General features: G+C 35.8%; 1 protein-coding gene across 1 annotated transcript; it reads right to left on the reverse strand.

The window, feature by feature from the left end:
- Window positions 1-175: 175 nt before the first annotated feature.
- LOC137717825 (AP2-like ethylene-responsive transcription factor AIL6) lies at window positions 176-5,134 on the reverse strand. Its single transcript, XM_068457313.1, has 9 exons — window positions 4,908-5,134; window positions 3,954-4,560; window positions 3,544-3,626; window positions 1,839-1,847; window positions 1,648-1,736; window positions 1,477-1,550; window positions 1,338-1,388; window positions 1,138-1,214; window positions 176-854 (listed from the first exon to the last, which is right to left on the reverse strand). The coding sequence occupies exons 1-9, from the start codon at window positions 5,059-5,061 to the stop codon at window positions 400-402; spliced, it is 1,599 nt and encodes a 532-aa protein (XP_068313414.1). The 5' UTR covers window positions 5,062-5,134; the 3' UTR covers window positions 176-399.
- Between the last annotated feature and the right edge of the window lie 10,073 nt (window positions 5,135-15,207).

Below are 15,207 nucleotides of genomic sequence, written 5' to 3' on the forward strand. Positions count from 1 at the left end.
ACCGATCAGTCCGACAACCAGTCCGGCCATCGGCAGCTCGAACCTCTGCCCCGGGCCTTATCTGATCCGAATTCATATATTATATGCGGAGTAGAAGAACGAACAAAATCAAAGAGAATGCAAGCGTGGAACAAAAGAAAATTCTTAAACAAAGTAATGGACAACAACATTCAACATTTCCCACCTTAGATACAAAACCCAGCTTCCTACTGTCTATCCAGAACTTTAGCCTCCAAACAAAAAACCTCCTATGCCTTTCCTAATCCTAAATCCTAAGGTTGAGAGGTGGATTGGAGTGAGGGTCAGATGTTGGTCAGCCGGATAATGTTAGCGGCTAACATGCTAATGCAACAAGTCCTGTTTAATCCTATTGCCGACGAGTACTGTTTGGTACTCTTATCAATGGGATTGGTGATTAGGCCAAATGTAAAACTCAGCTGGCTGCTGCGGCATCATGCTCATCTGAGTTGCAACGTTAGGGTTCAGTCCAGCTGAATCCGACGCGCCATAGTAGTTGGGTTGAAATTGGTGGAAGAGGTGGTGATAGTAAGTGTTGGCAGCTGCAGCATCGTATGGGATCCCACATGGTATGGATTGAACTGGCTGCATGGAAGTGAAATTGATGTTGCTCCCAATGCTGCATTGAGGATGCTGCTGATCATGGTTCACAGATGGTCTCTGCTCTTCTGCTTCGAGTGAGAGCTTTAAGCGCTTTGCTGCCCCACCAACAGGAAGAGAACTCTTGCCAATAGCTTCAACGTCGTATCGGTTCATCTCAAAATTTGTAACCGCATTCATACCCCTAAACTTTATGGCCGCTATATCATACGCCTCAGCAGCCTCCTCTTCAGTAGCTGTCCACAATAAAAGGCCAGGACATTATCAAAATGTGCAGGATAATTCTCTTCCAAGGACCAGGAAGCATCCAATTTCAATGTGGTGCGGTAACAGACTAATCCAGATAAAAACTAACAAATCAATCAGGGTATCTAAAGAATTCATGCTTGAGAAACAAAATTAAGATCAACTCAGGAGACTTGAATTTGTCTCAAGTAATCAGTATGTCACTGTGAAGTAATTTTAAGCCAAAAAAGTACCATAGAGATCAAAACAAAACATGCTGGTTAAAGTCGTTACCGAATGTTCCAAGGTATAGGTCTTTGTTCCCGGCAACACGGCCTATTCTTGCTTGCCATCTGCCTTGTTGATGATGCCTGCAATATTGAATTAAACAATGCATAAATGGAATACAACTTGCTTATGTAATACATATATAACAGTTCAGGGTTTAAGAAACAAACTGTAACGAAGAATGATTTGAATATCGATGTACTGACCTTGTAACCCCTCGGTAAACAGAAGCTCCTCTTGAAAAACCACTGCTTTTCCTGCAAGAGAAAAGTTGGGGAGAAATGTTTAATTAACCGCATAACATACGGAAAAAAACAAATCCCAAGGGGGTCAGTCAGAGCAAACCTTCTGAGAGAGGCAATGAATTCTTGCTTGGTCATATGCTGCATATCTTCCAGTTCTTTGCTGTAAGTTGAAACCTGAGAATTTGAAAACCAAATTGTTAAGTACTTTGCCCTCCACCTTCTCAGTACAAAAGAACATTCGAAATATTAGAATTAATTCTTTGTGCATTACAGGGAAGTTGGTGGTCGCGGTAGGACCCCAGTATTTGAGAGCAGCCAAATCATAAGCCCTTGCTGCCTTATCTTCCTTGTCATATCCACCTGAAAATTTCACAAGGTTTAATCAGCATTTAAATATAAGTCACATAATTAGAAGTAAATTTATTTTTACTCCAATTAAATTAATAAATATAAATTTCTTACCCAAGTAAACTGTAGAACCGGATCAGTGGTTGAGTGACAGCAATATATCCATAATCCCACATTTTATGCAAAAAGTAAAAAGAATTCAACATCAGCTTAAATAGCAGTCAAAATTTTCAACTAAAATAAATAATGTTAGAAGATTTGAACTTGATCAAGTTAGTTAAAACAATAATTTCTCTCTACTTTGCGCTTAAATTTGAATTCTACTAATTATAATTTAAATAAATTTAATGTCGATTAGTGTGAAATTATGGATAAAAGTCCCAATCACAACTACTCTTTTACTTTTTGGACTCAGCTTGTCTAAAGTTACACTCCAATATTTATCTAACTTTTTACCTCGCAGGCAATAGTACAAATAACTATACATGGATTTGGAAGCTATCCAAATTCTTTTTACTAGTTTTTTGATATAGATCAAATTAACTAAAAATTAGATCTATTTCAAAAATTAAAAGTCATTAAAAATTGAATCTGTTTCAAAAGGTAGCCTATAAAATTGGACCTATTTCAAATTTTCCCTTCTTTTTTTTATGAGAATTTTAAAGATCTTTACATCTTATACATTTATTATATATCGTGTGGTTAAAAATTATTTTAAATTATTTTATTTAAAATTAAACATAATCAATATTTAATAAATACTGATTGCATAATGTATAATGAACAGATAGATGTGAGGATCCCCCATCCTACTACACACATCAAGTTGACCAAGTATGGACCAGAATCTAGGTCTCGCACTTTATCAGGCTCCAGTCCAGGGAGGTCACTTTCAACAAGTTTCGGCGTTGTTAAAGGAGTATAATATAATAACCAATTCAAGTGGGTGCTCCAGTCAAACCCAAAATTGTAGAGAGAGGGAGATGAAAGCAAAAGCAAAAGCAAAAGTTGAAGGTGGTCAGAAAAATATCAGAGTCGCTGAGCTCTGCAATTCTGTAAATTCACAGGTGGAGAAGAAGGAGATGGAAGAAACTGTGAGACAACAAAGCAAGGAAATTTAAAAACCCAGATGAACAAAATGGCGGCCCATCTGATCATGTCAAAGATTGATTGAAAGAAAGAAATATAATCAGAGAAATGAAAAGAAAAGGGTACAGGATCCTATCGGCATTCTTTTTGCGAGGATTCAAAAATTACCTCATTGTGCCCGTTCATTTGCCGATTAAAAATTATTTTAAATTTTTTAATTTAAAATTGAATATACATAATAAAAAAAAAACGCATAATATAAGATAAAATAATCTCTAAAATCTTCACAAAAGGAAGAGAGAGAATTTTTATCCAAAGAAAAGAAAAGATGGTAAACTCAGAAAAGACGAAACAGTAAACGAACGTACCAATTTGTGGTACATAGATAACAGCATCAATCAATCATGCGAGACTAATGAAAAAGAAGGTTTCCTTCATTGGTTTTGCCTGTGTATATTGCATTTGCATGCAAGCTTCTTTTCAGTGCTACAGTTTTTACTCTAATGCATTATGTGTAGGAAAATACTATTACGCTCTGGACTATGATATACACAAACATTTTTGACCGTTTATCTTCATTATCGCATCAGACCAAAGATTTAACGACTACACATAGATATACGAAAGCATACTAGAAAATCTCCATACCTATAAGTGAAAACAATTACACATGTTTTTATACTGTATCTATGAACACAGAATGCAGAGAGAGAGAGAGAGAGAGAGAGACCTTGACGCCCTTTCCTGGCCTGACCCTCTCTTCTACAGCTGTTATCCCACAGATGCGCTTCATATCTACCCGTCCACCGGTGTCTGCGCCAAAAATGCACACAGATAGATTCAGAGTAGCAGACAGTCTTTCTACTTTTTTTATCCATTTTTATTTACTTTTTCATTAGCTTAAATTAATCAGTCAAATCCTCAAACCCCACAATTAACACAGAAAGTCGATTTAAAAGCCCAAAACCCAACATTTATTAAAAGCCCAACTCCCTTAATTATTCCCTCCCAGACGCATGCATTGCGTTCCCACCAAATTTAATCAGAAACCCCTTTTTAAATATGGAAAATATCAACTTTAATTCAATAATTAATTAATTAAATGACAAAAATGGGATTATGGGATGGATTTCTTCTCACCTGGTGACCCCTCTGTAAATCGAAGTCCTCTGACCAAAAGTATCAGCAATCTTCTTTGAGCCGTCGTTGTCGACGGCGACAATGGCCTTCTTCTGATCGGAAGAGCTTTGACTGGTGGTGACTCCAAGCGACAAAGCATTCGTCGCGCAGCTGGAGTTGTAGACCCCCAACTCGTTCCCGTTCGACTCAATGGAATGACCCCCGAACTCGGCGCAAGCGAGCTGCTGCTGATGCTGAGTCGTCCGGGCCATGGACGTGGAGTCCTCCACCTCTGAGCCCGAGTTGGTCGAAAAGGCTTGGAACCCGGTAATCGCCTTGAGATCTTCCTGCCGTTGGTGGTGGTGATGGTGGTCGCCGCCGAAGTAGGTGGAGCTCTGGTCGTACATGTGGGTTAGGGACGATGAGTCCTGGGTCTCTGTTTGGCTATCGGAATAGCGCACCATTGATGACGAATCGCCGAGAAAGTCCTCGAGCTTCGGGATGTGCTGGGTGTGGCTCTGTGGGTCGACGAACGGTGACAGATTCGGCGAATCGGACTGGCCTTGTTGCTTTCTTTGATCCTCACCGTCTGTGAAAAACACTTGGGATTTTGGGTTCGTTTGCCACCCTTAAAAAAATAAGGAAAATAAAACAAAAACTCTGATTATTACGCACATGCAGTTAGAGATATAGAGAGAACATTTATATTTTCTCGCCAACCAAACAGAAATTTCTTGTACTTTTGCTCTGATTCACCTCCCTCATCAGCCAAACAGATGACAAGTTTTTCAGATTTTCACGTGACCCAAAAATAAGATTTCAGTCGGCGATTAAAGACAAAAAAAAAAAAAAAATGTTGTTTAATCATATTTTCTCAGTGAACTCTTATCACAAACCGGTTGTAAACTATTTTCTCGGCAACCAAACAGAGCACAAAGAAAGCTCGATCGGACAAAAGAGAAAGAACCCACTTACCGTTGCTGGCATAGAAGTTGTCGAGGAAGCACTGGGGGGAGGCGGCGGAGGACGCGTCGTAGGGGACGAAGGGAGATTGATCGGACTCAGAGGACCTCAGCATTTCCATGGGAGACATGAGAGAGAAGGACAACCAATTGCTCGCTGGAGCCATGTATTTGTATCTGACTAATAGACGTTTCGGGTTTGCTTTTTGTCAGCTTGTAATAAATCTGAGGAACCAAAAAGTGGAGGGATCGTCACAAAAAGAAACTAATTAATTAAATTTTCTCAGCAAACAAACAGCCACTTGAAAGAAAAAACCAATTTCAAATTTTTACATTTTTGTTTCTCACTCCCCCAAAAAAACTGAAACTGCCTTGAACGTTACTGAAGAACGATACTCACGAGGTTAAGCTGGCTAATTAAGTTTGATTAACGACTCCTAAGCACAATGCATGCATAACCCATTTGGGTTTTAGCTCAAATGCTTCAAAGTTGAGCTGGGTTTTTAGAGAGAGAAGCTGAAAGTTGAAGAGAGAGAGAAGGTGAAGGAGGAGAGAGGAAGAGGAAGAAGCTGTGGTTTAATATAAGAATAGAAGAAAGTAGATAATAAAAAAATGGGGGTGAATAGGACTTTTAGGGGCGGGGGAAGAAATTTTGCCTGAAACAAGTTGCGGAAGTTCCGGACTGGGCGGCTCCAGCTCTCTTGTCTCTAAAATGTGTCTCATTTGTGTCTTCTTAATATGTTGACACGTGTTCTTTAACTTACTTTAAAACTTAATTATGTTAACTTTATTGGCATTCTAAAAATCTCATTCTACATTCTTTATAAATGTAATTTTCTTTCTAATTATAGAAAGTTTAAAATGTCAAATGAGATTTTAAGAATACTAATAACAATTCTCAATAATAAAAAACTGTTGGGTTAATGAGGTGAGCAAACCCAAATAAGATTCTTCACCTTCTTTTACGTGGCTGTTGAGTGAACAAACTTCTCTGTTCAAGCTTTCTGTAGAAAGTGAGATTAATGAACAAGCTTCTGCATCCCAATTGAAAGGTGATCTAAGAACTTCATGCTATGAATCAGGTATGGATACACACACACACACATATATACTCTTATTGAACCATTTATAATTTTCTTGCTGAAATATTCATATACAAATTTGACTCTTATATATTGTATGTTTCCTTTTTCCTTAAGGACATGGATGGAGAAGATAATCCTAGTGAAGCCAATGGAATGAAAGCATATGAAAAGCCACTTCTGAATTATGAAACAGGTATTGACTTGAATTCTGTTATAGACTATGAAAGTAATGAAACAGTAGATTTGGAAAAAACTGATGTTCGGAAACAATTAGTTCCAGTATTAGGCATGGAGTTTGAGACAGAAGAAGATGCCTTTGAATTTTACAATGCATATGCTTATACCGTTGGCTTTAGCATTCAAAAAAGTAAAGCTCATACAAATGAGGATGGCAAGTTGACAGATAGACTTTTTGTTTGCTCTTCAGAAGGGCATCGTAAAAAAAAAAAAAAGTGTGATCCCAATATCAGTTGTGGTCGATCGGCAAAGAACTATGAGGTTATTCAATTTATTCTTGAGCATACACACCCAACATCAAGTCCTTGTAAGACTCATTTTTTAGGTCGCATAAGAACATGTCTCTTGCACAAAAAGTTGAAGCTAATATGGCTGATAGTTCAGGAATTGCTCCAAGAGAAAGTGTCGAATTTATGAGTAGACAAGCTAGTGGTCGTCAAAATCTTGGATTCATTTATGATGACTATAAGAACTACCTGCATTCCAAGCGAACAAGAAAGATGAAGTTAGGTGATACAGGCGGAGTGTTGGAATATTTACAAAAATGCAGTTGAATGATCCTAATTTCTTTTATGCTATACAAGTGGATGAAGATGATTCGATTACTAATATCTTTTGGGCTGATTCAAGGATGATGGTGGATTATGATTATTTTAGTGATGTTGTATGTTTTGATACCACATATAAAAAAAATAAAGAAAGAAAGCCTTTTGCGATGTTTGTTTGTGTCAACAATCATAAACAAACTGTTGTATTTGGTGTTGCATTATTGTATGCGGAGATTGCTGCAATATTCAATTGGTTATTTGATACTTTTGTCAAGGCTATGTTTGATAAAAAACCGAAACCTATTCTAACTGTTCAAGATGCAGCAATGGCCAAAGCATTGTTTGAGAAGTGGCCACAAACATGTCATCATTTATGCTTCTGGCACATATACCAAAATGCAGCTAAGCAACTTGAAAGTATTTTTGACAATTTTAATGATTTTGCCAAGGAGTTTAGTAGTTGCATATACGACCATGAAGACGAAGATGATTTTCTAGATGCTTGGAATAACATGCTGCATAAATATAATCTTACAGACGATGATTGGTTGAATCGATTGTTTGCCATAAAAGAGAAATGGGCATTAGTTTAGGGGTGGCAAACTTTTTGTGCTAATATTACCTACTACTCAGCGTAGTGAAAGTATGAATAGTGTTATCAAGAAGTATGTCAACTACAAATATGATTTGCTACAATTTGTTAAACAGTTTGAAAGGTTGGTTGACGATCGTCGGTATCAAGAGTTAAGAGCTAAATTTAAAGCAAGTCAAAGTTCCCCTGCATTGTCATTTCCAGTAGAAATATTAAAACATGCAACATGTATTTATACACCAGCAGTGCTTAAATGGTTTCAAAACAAGTTATGCAAAGCTCATGATTGTGTCTTGATCTTTAATGGTGAGATTGGAAGCATCAGCATATATGAAATCATCCCTCATAGGAAGAATTGGCACCATACAGTCAGATTTGACTCGACATACAATATTGTTTTATATAGTTGTAAGAAGTATGATTTTGCAGGAATCTTGTGTGCATATGCTCTACAGGTTCTTTCTACAAGAAATATTACAAGCATTCCAACTCAGTACGTCTTAGAGAGATGGACAAAAAATATCAAGTCTAGGAGTGTAAGAGTTACTCTCAACATCTCAAGTAAAGATGACCGAAATGCCAACATTGTAAGGCGTTATAAAGAGCTATGTCGATTGCATATTCAATCAATAGCACAAGTAGCAGAGTCACCGAAAGCATATGAAATTGCTATATTAAGACTGAACAAGATCTTGGGAGAGATTGATGCATGTTTGAAGGAGAAAGCAACTCAACAACCAACTCAAGTGAGTGCATCTGAGCTCAGTGAGACTATATGCATTAATGATAATGTCATTCAATTTAGATGAATAAAAAAAAAAAAAAAAAAAAAAAAAAAAAAAGGAAAAAGTTGCTAGAAGTTCTAAGAGGCCAACAAATGCTCTAGAAAAAAGCCACAAAAAAGAAAAAGCCTTGAAATAAGGAACTAAAATATTCAATTGTGGACTCCTTTGCCAGTTCTATACAAACAGCTCTACCTCACACTCCCATATTGCAATCGGTATGTAGCCTTGTGATTTGTGGATTCATTGAAACTTATGGTTTTGAACATTTATTTTACTTTCATTTAGCGATGACTTCCATCTAATTTTGGACGGTTTTATAAATTTAGGTTGGTCAACCCAATATAATGCCTGGGCATATGCATTTTGGACAACCATGTGATTTTTCTAGGTATATAGGTTCACTTATACAAGCATACTTCTACAAAAGCTTGCACTTATTTTCTTAAATATATTGTTTACTTCTAAGCATATTTTTTTTGCACTTATGTTTATATGTATATTAGCAATACTATTTAGGATCCAAAATTGTATAAGCAATTATCCGCAAAGTCCAACTAGCATGGTTAATTTATTGTAGGTAACTCTTTTGCAATTGGTTAATACTTTCTTCTTTTTTCATTTATAATTTCCTTCTTGAAGGACTAGTTTTATGTCATTATATATGCATATAGGTGCAGATACGATTACCAACAACGAAGGATTAGGCTTTGATAAGCTCTCAAATGACAAGCACCACGAAGACACATGATAGTGATGTGAAAGTGCTAGATGCTATGAGAAGAGTGCTCAAGGAATTTACTCGGTTTTGGGATTAAATCTTTAAAGATCCATCTTATTTAGTTTGATGTTTGGAAAGTAGTGACTATCAGTTCTTCTGATTTGCTAATGACTCATAAAATAGTTTGATTGAAAAGAATGAATTTTACTTTGTTTTTAGAGTGAAATTTGTTCGACACCAAGCACCTGCAAGAGCTTTCATTTAGTCACAAATCAGTTCTTGCATTTAAAAGACATATATAACACTATAGTTTTGGTTTTGTGTAACTCAGTCACCTCAACTATGAATGATGATTTCATATTTGTTATAATCTCACTCGCCTCAAACTGAAATATAGAGCACCACAGTTCTAGTTTTATATATAGTGAAAAATGGAGCTTTGTATTTTTTGCACGAGAATAGTAACAACAACATGCGCACAATCGATAATTACTAAAGCCCTCAGTTTTCCTACTCAACTCTTTACCCAATAAGCAGTAGTCCCACTGCTTTGAATCGTTTTTGTCTTCATCAATCCTTAACTCCTAGAATCATTTTTGTCTTCATTAATCCTTGTTCACCTTGGCAACTCAACACCCACGAAAAGAAAGTGAAGAATTCTATTTCAAATATGGCTTTTCATATGCTTCACTGGGATTATCTTCTCCGTACATATCCTTAAGGAAAAATTAAAAATACAATATATAATAGTCAAATTTATATATGAATATTTCAGCAAGAAAATTATAAATGGTTCAATAAGTAAGTGTGTGTGTGTGTGTGTGTGTATCCATACCTAATTCAGTGTCTATATATATTTGACACAAAAAAAGTGTCTATAGATATATATATAGCGAGGAGACATATTAGCGAGGAGACATAAATGAGGCACAAATTAGAGATATTTTAGAATTACATGTAGGTGAGGCTTTGAAAAAAAAGAGTGGTTGTAAGAAATTACATTTCTGCCCACATTTCTTATTCATGTTAAGTTTGAATTAGAGGGTTAAACTGATAATTTCATAGGGTTTTAGTTGACAATGGGTGTTTTATTAATATGTAGTTTAGATTATGTAATTTGCTTAGTTTTAGTCTATCTGCATCCTTTATAGTCTTTATAGACCTCGCCCTAATTTAAAATTCTTTTTACACCTGCTCCTCGTTAAGATTTCAATATTTACTTTTTACCTTTTCTTTTCAACCTTAGTTACATCGGACTATCATTAAGCAATGAAAGTAGGGGTAGGCATGGTTTTGTGCCGTTTGATTTTGAAGTAAGACAAAAATTAAAACTAATATTTGTTATGGTTCGGTTTAGTTTGGTTTGACAACAAGAGCCGAAGTGAAACCAAATCATTCGGTTTTGGTTCGGTAGGGTTTCAGTTTAAGCCTAACTTATAGGTCCGTTAAAAAATTTAGCTTACCATATAAGCCCTGTTTTAAAAATTGGCTTAGGGACTGTCTTTCCATGGTATTTTGGTGTAAAACGCTAGCGCTTTGCATATGCCTCTTCACAATCATGATGTCCATGACTCATCATCATGATATTGTAATAGTGAACCAACTAGAAGAATTGAAAGATAAGAGTTTTCTCTCTTTAATGTTATTTTAGGTATCTCCTCTTTGCAACAACTATGCACATAGTTTGTTTTTTTTTTTTTCCCTCCTTTAGAACCTCATTGTGAGACCATGATTTTCTAGACCCAAGACATGCGGCATCTTAGGTGGCAAGGAAGACCGAAATGCCTGTAACACGTGATGTTTAGGCAAACAAGCTGAGCAACCTTAGCAAGATCGGACCAGCCCTAGTTAGATCAGACCAGCCTTAGTCAGATCAGACTAGCTATAGTTAGATGATGTCAGAATACAAAGTGAAGTCAAACAGCCGTAGTTAGGTAGACTTGGCTTAAGCTCATTAAAGATATTACTTGACTCCCAAATAAGGAAATCCTAATTAAAGTCAAATTAGGATATATTTGAGATTAGGCAACATTGTCACAAAATTCTAGGAAGATTGGGTATCTCATCCTAGATAGTCTCCTGATTTGATGAAGATTAATTTCTCCACATGAACTCTCAAGATCCCTATAAATATACTAGCATGAGTATATATCAAGGGATTTCTATCTTTCTCTTTCTCTCTGACCTATGGACATATACCTCTCTCCCTTTGACTTCCCTCTTTAAGTCTTATATTCTTTACTACACACACATTCTCTCTATGCATAACAGAGGCACTTACGCACCGTCTACGCGTAGACACGTTTGTGGAGAACTCATCTCCAAAAGCCCCACCATAGGCTATTCGACAAGGATGGCTCACACCATTCTTTCATAGAACTACACCCATGGTTTGATTCTCCTTCTAGGGGATATGTAGGCAGTCCTATATGGATTCAACCACACCTTCTAATCAACCTCATTCTTCTCTCGTCGGTGATCATAAATTATTTTGACTGGATTTTGCCTCCGTCCATGAATGTCCGCGAATTTGGTTCTAACAATTAGTCTTTCATTGAGAGTGAATTCATATTCCCCCATGTGAATCACTCCATCGACATGCTAAACAACTTTGGGTAAAAAGTGACCAAATGAAGAAATTTTGGAGTAGTTTCAATGAGAGTGGATTTGTGAGTCTTTCAAGATAATTGTGTTAAAATTCCAGAGTTTAATTCCAAGCCATTTGACCATGGTGAGGAAAAGAAGAAGGCCCAGTGTGCAGCATTTCCAGATTGACATTTCGGGATGTTTTGGGTATTTTAAAGGTCAATATGGCATATTTCAAGAAACATTTCTCATAAGGATTTGTTGATGACGTCTTAAACTTTAAAAAAAGTCATTTTTGGACTAAATCGGAGTTGATTTGATGGTAAAAATTTCATCCCTGAGCGAAAACAAAAACAAGGACGATGGTCATAATTACTTCATGATGGATTAAAGAATCATGAACCCTAACTCCATATGATGTGAAGAAGAGGTTTTACTGCAAGGCCCAGATTTTCCCAGAGGAACCAAAAAGGGAGGGTTTCTAATACCTTTATTTATTTTGTAGGAACTAGGTTGTTAAGTTCATTGGGTGTCATCTTGTTTCTCAAAGAACTCATTTCTTGAGTTATGTCCCTCATTCATTTGCTCGGTCTTAGGCAAATCCCATTGTAGGATTACAATGAACTATCCAATAAACAACCTTTGTTAGTTGGTCTATAATAGTGATACCCAAAGGATAATTTAAGGATATCCCATAAGATTATGGTCATACAAACATTGCTTTTTAGCACACATGCATTAAGTCAATTGACCTATGCATGACAACCCCAAATCTTAACTTGATTAAGACTTGTCTTTTTTTTCAAACTACATCCTATGGAGTTATGAAACATTTCGAAAGACACTCTAATTGACAATCATATTGTCTTAGAAGTGCATATCCTAGATATGGGTAGTTTGATAATATTTAACAAATCATATCTAATTAGAGTTCGTTCTTCTCCTAATGGAGAAAATCCATTATCATATGATGCTATGTTCCTTGATTCCTTTCAAGGAAACTCTTCTAAAGTGTTATTTTCCTTTGATCAAATCTAAGAAGATTAATAATTTAGACATCATACTCATAAACTTACATTCTTGAATTCTTTGAAACCTTTTGCAAAGTATTTAGACTTGTGTTTATTCGAAGTACACGATAGTCTAACTGAGGGTGTATTTGATGAATATCATACAACATGAGTAGCCTTCTATCGAGGAGGCCTGCTCTTCCTTTATTGAAGTAAGTGCAAATGGTCTGATTCAAGATTTTCTAAGAATCAACTTAGTGAAATCCCATACTTCGTATATCCGCAAAAGGAATGATCCATTAGGTTTATGTTGTGGACATATGCCACTAACATCTAAGTGAATTAACCTCAACAATTTTGTGACTCTTTCTTCTTTCCAAAAGAATAAAGATTAGAACATTTTGCCCTTATACAAATTTAACAAGAAGGCATTGGATCCAGACCTAACGATCCATAGATATCTATGGCCAACTTGTATTTTATTTTGTCGAGGTGTCACAACTTAGTAGGCTTAGTCGCTACCTTGTAACCTTTTGGGTTTTATATCATCATTATATTCTAAACAGTTAACACTACCACATCATCTCTATGATATAGAGACAATTAATCAGATTACAATAATCCAGTTATTAATAAAGAACAATGTTTTGTCAAACAAAAAAATTGATCCACCTCTTAAAACTATAGTGACAGAACTAAGTTCCTTATTCAAATTGGAATGTAAAGACAATCTTTGTTTTTCCAATTTCTTTGGTAGCTCATTATGAGGAAGTAAGTACTAATTGCTTTCGCAGAGATCTATATCTTTATTCACATTCCAAATGTGAAGTACTTTCTCTTTTTTCACTAATCTTCTACTTCTTACTAGTTACTCTTTCATAATGTTTGCAATCATAGTTACTAATACAGAATCAAACATTCAAGTAGAATAACCAACTATTGTGAACTATTTCAAGAACAATTTACACCACCTTCGAAAGGTGTGCTCTCGACACTTGCAAGACGATGCTTGCAAATACCCCTTCCATTGTCCAACCTTTCATAAAGAAAGTATACTCCTTTGGAGTTATTTTGCCTTCTTCATTTGACTTTTCCTATGATTACAATAGCCATGGTCCCTAAACTTCCACTGTCTTTCTTGAAATTTATTTTAATTGTGTTATACACATTAAATGATTTGGAGAGCGTGTGGTAATTGTTCACTATATAGTTTACAATAAACTTAGTGAATCATTATGATAAGGACACAAAGGTGAAGTCCTAGCCTAGTTTCCATCTAGTGAAGTGGTTTAACACTTCAACACTCAATGATTCAAAACCATCATTAGTGAATATGGTTCAAAATCATCATTCTCCATATTGTTGAACTATCGTTCCTTAGCAACTATCTTGTTCCTTAACAAGATTACAAAATTTCAAGAGTTGTTAAAGGCAACTCTCATTTCTTCATATAATAATTTGTAAGTGAAGAATCATGGCACATCAAGTGTCCATGCCGTTATGCATTCTTCTAAAGTTCCTTGTTCGTATAACAAAGAAACAAGGATTAGTATTTGTGTTGACTAAGGGTTGTGCAAAACAACTCTTCTATCTTCATACAACAATTTGAAAGTGAAGAATTATGGCACCTGGAGTGTCCATGTCTTTGTGTTAACTTCTTAAGTTCCTTTGTTCATTCAACAAAGGAATAAGCACATGTAGTTGTGATATCCTCATTACGTTAGACATATCTAACATGTTTTTCCAATGATACATTATCAATATGAAGATGGAGATGATGAGACTACTTGAGTACATATATAATCCATTCAAGATAATCTATTGCATTGTGGTACCAAGTATAGAAACTAAAGCCTTCAACTTTTCTTTGTCAAGTTTTGGATAACGTTTGCAAATATATTGGTAAATAAATACATAATGAATATAAGTTGATTGATCTTAAGCTATTTGATTCAAGTCTTTAAATCAAATAACACCACCAATTTTTTTTGGTCAAATTCCATATCTCTCAAAGGAATTCAAGAGTTCAAAGGAAACTTTTAGTAGGGTATAGGAGGCTCACTATTAGCAAGCTCACCTCGCAATTATATGATGTTGGTAATAATGAGAAAGCACGCTTAGTCATTTACATCTCATGTAAGTACCCATCTAGTATGGCCTTTAGAGATGATGCCTCATAATTATATCATGTTGGCGTCATTGTACTTAGTTAAGTTATTCCCACCATGCTTGTTTATGTAGAGGTTCAAGTACAACCTCAGAATTATATCATGTTGGCTATACTCGTTGCCTACCTTATTTCATCATGTATGTATATAGACTCCTCCTAAGTGTAAGCACATACTTTAACCTTTCCTATTCTAGGGTGAAGACGATGTATAAGTCACAAACGACCAGAGCCTACCACAGTGGGAGGCCACAAAAGAGTGTTCAAAGAACTCTCATGCTTGTCAACTTAATTTTGGTTTGGTTGAGGGTTTTAGGTCTCATCACATATAAGCATTTTAATCCAACTGAAATTATTTGGTCCTAGTACAACTATTGGTCCATGTGATTGTTTTAGTAGCATATGATATATGCTTGTAAACCATTTTTTTTTTTTTAAAGCAAGAATATACGGTACTAGTAACATAAGCTTTGCATTCTTTGATGGCCTGTCTAGCTGCCTTAGGGCCTTAGGATGAATATGAACCTTCAATTTGATCTAATACGAGCCTAGTGTTGGATCTCGGTCTAGGGATCGTGATTGATT

This window comes from Pyrus communis, chromosome 1, assembly GCF_963583255.1.
Source record: "Pyrus communis chromosome 1, drPyrComm1.1, whole genome shotgun sequence".
NCBI classification, from domain to species: Eukaryota; Viridiplantae; Streptophyta; class Magnoliopsida; order Rosales; family Rosaceae; genus Pyrus; species Pyrus communis.

Excerpts from the sequence above, each read along its gene's own strand:
- LOC137717825 (XM_068457313.1), bottom strand. The coding sequence starts at position 5,061 with ATGGCTCCAGCGAGCAATTGGTTGTCCTTCTCTCTCATGTCTCCCATG. Across the intron at positions 3,627-3,953 it reads ATTTACAGAGGGGTCACCAG|ACACCGGTGGACGGGTAGAT; the intron begins GTGAGAAGAAAT and ends TTTTTGGCGCAG. Across the intron at positions 1,215-1,337 it reads GTTTACCGAGGGGTTACAAG|GCATCATCAACAAGGCAGAT; the intron begins GTCAGTACATCG and ends TCAATATTGCAG.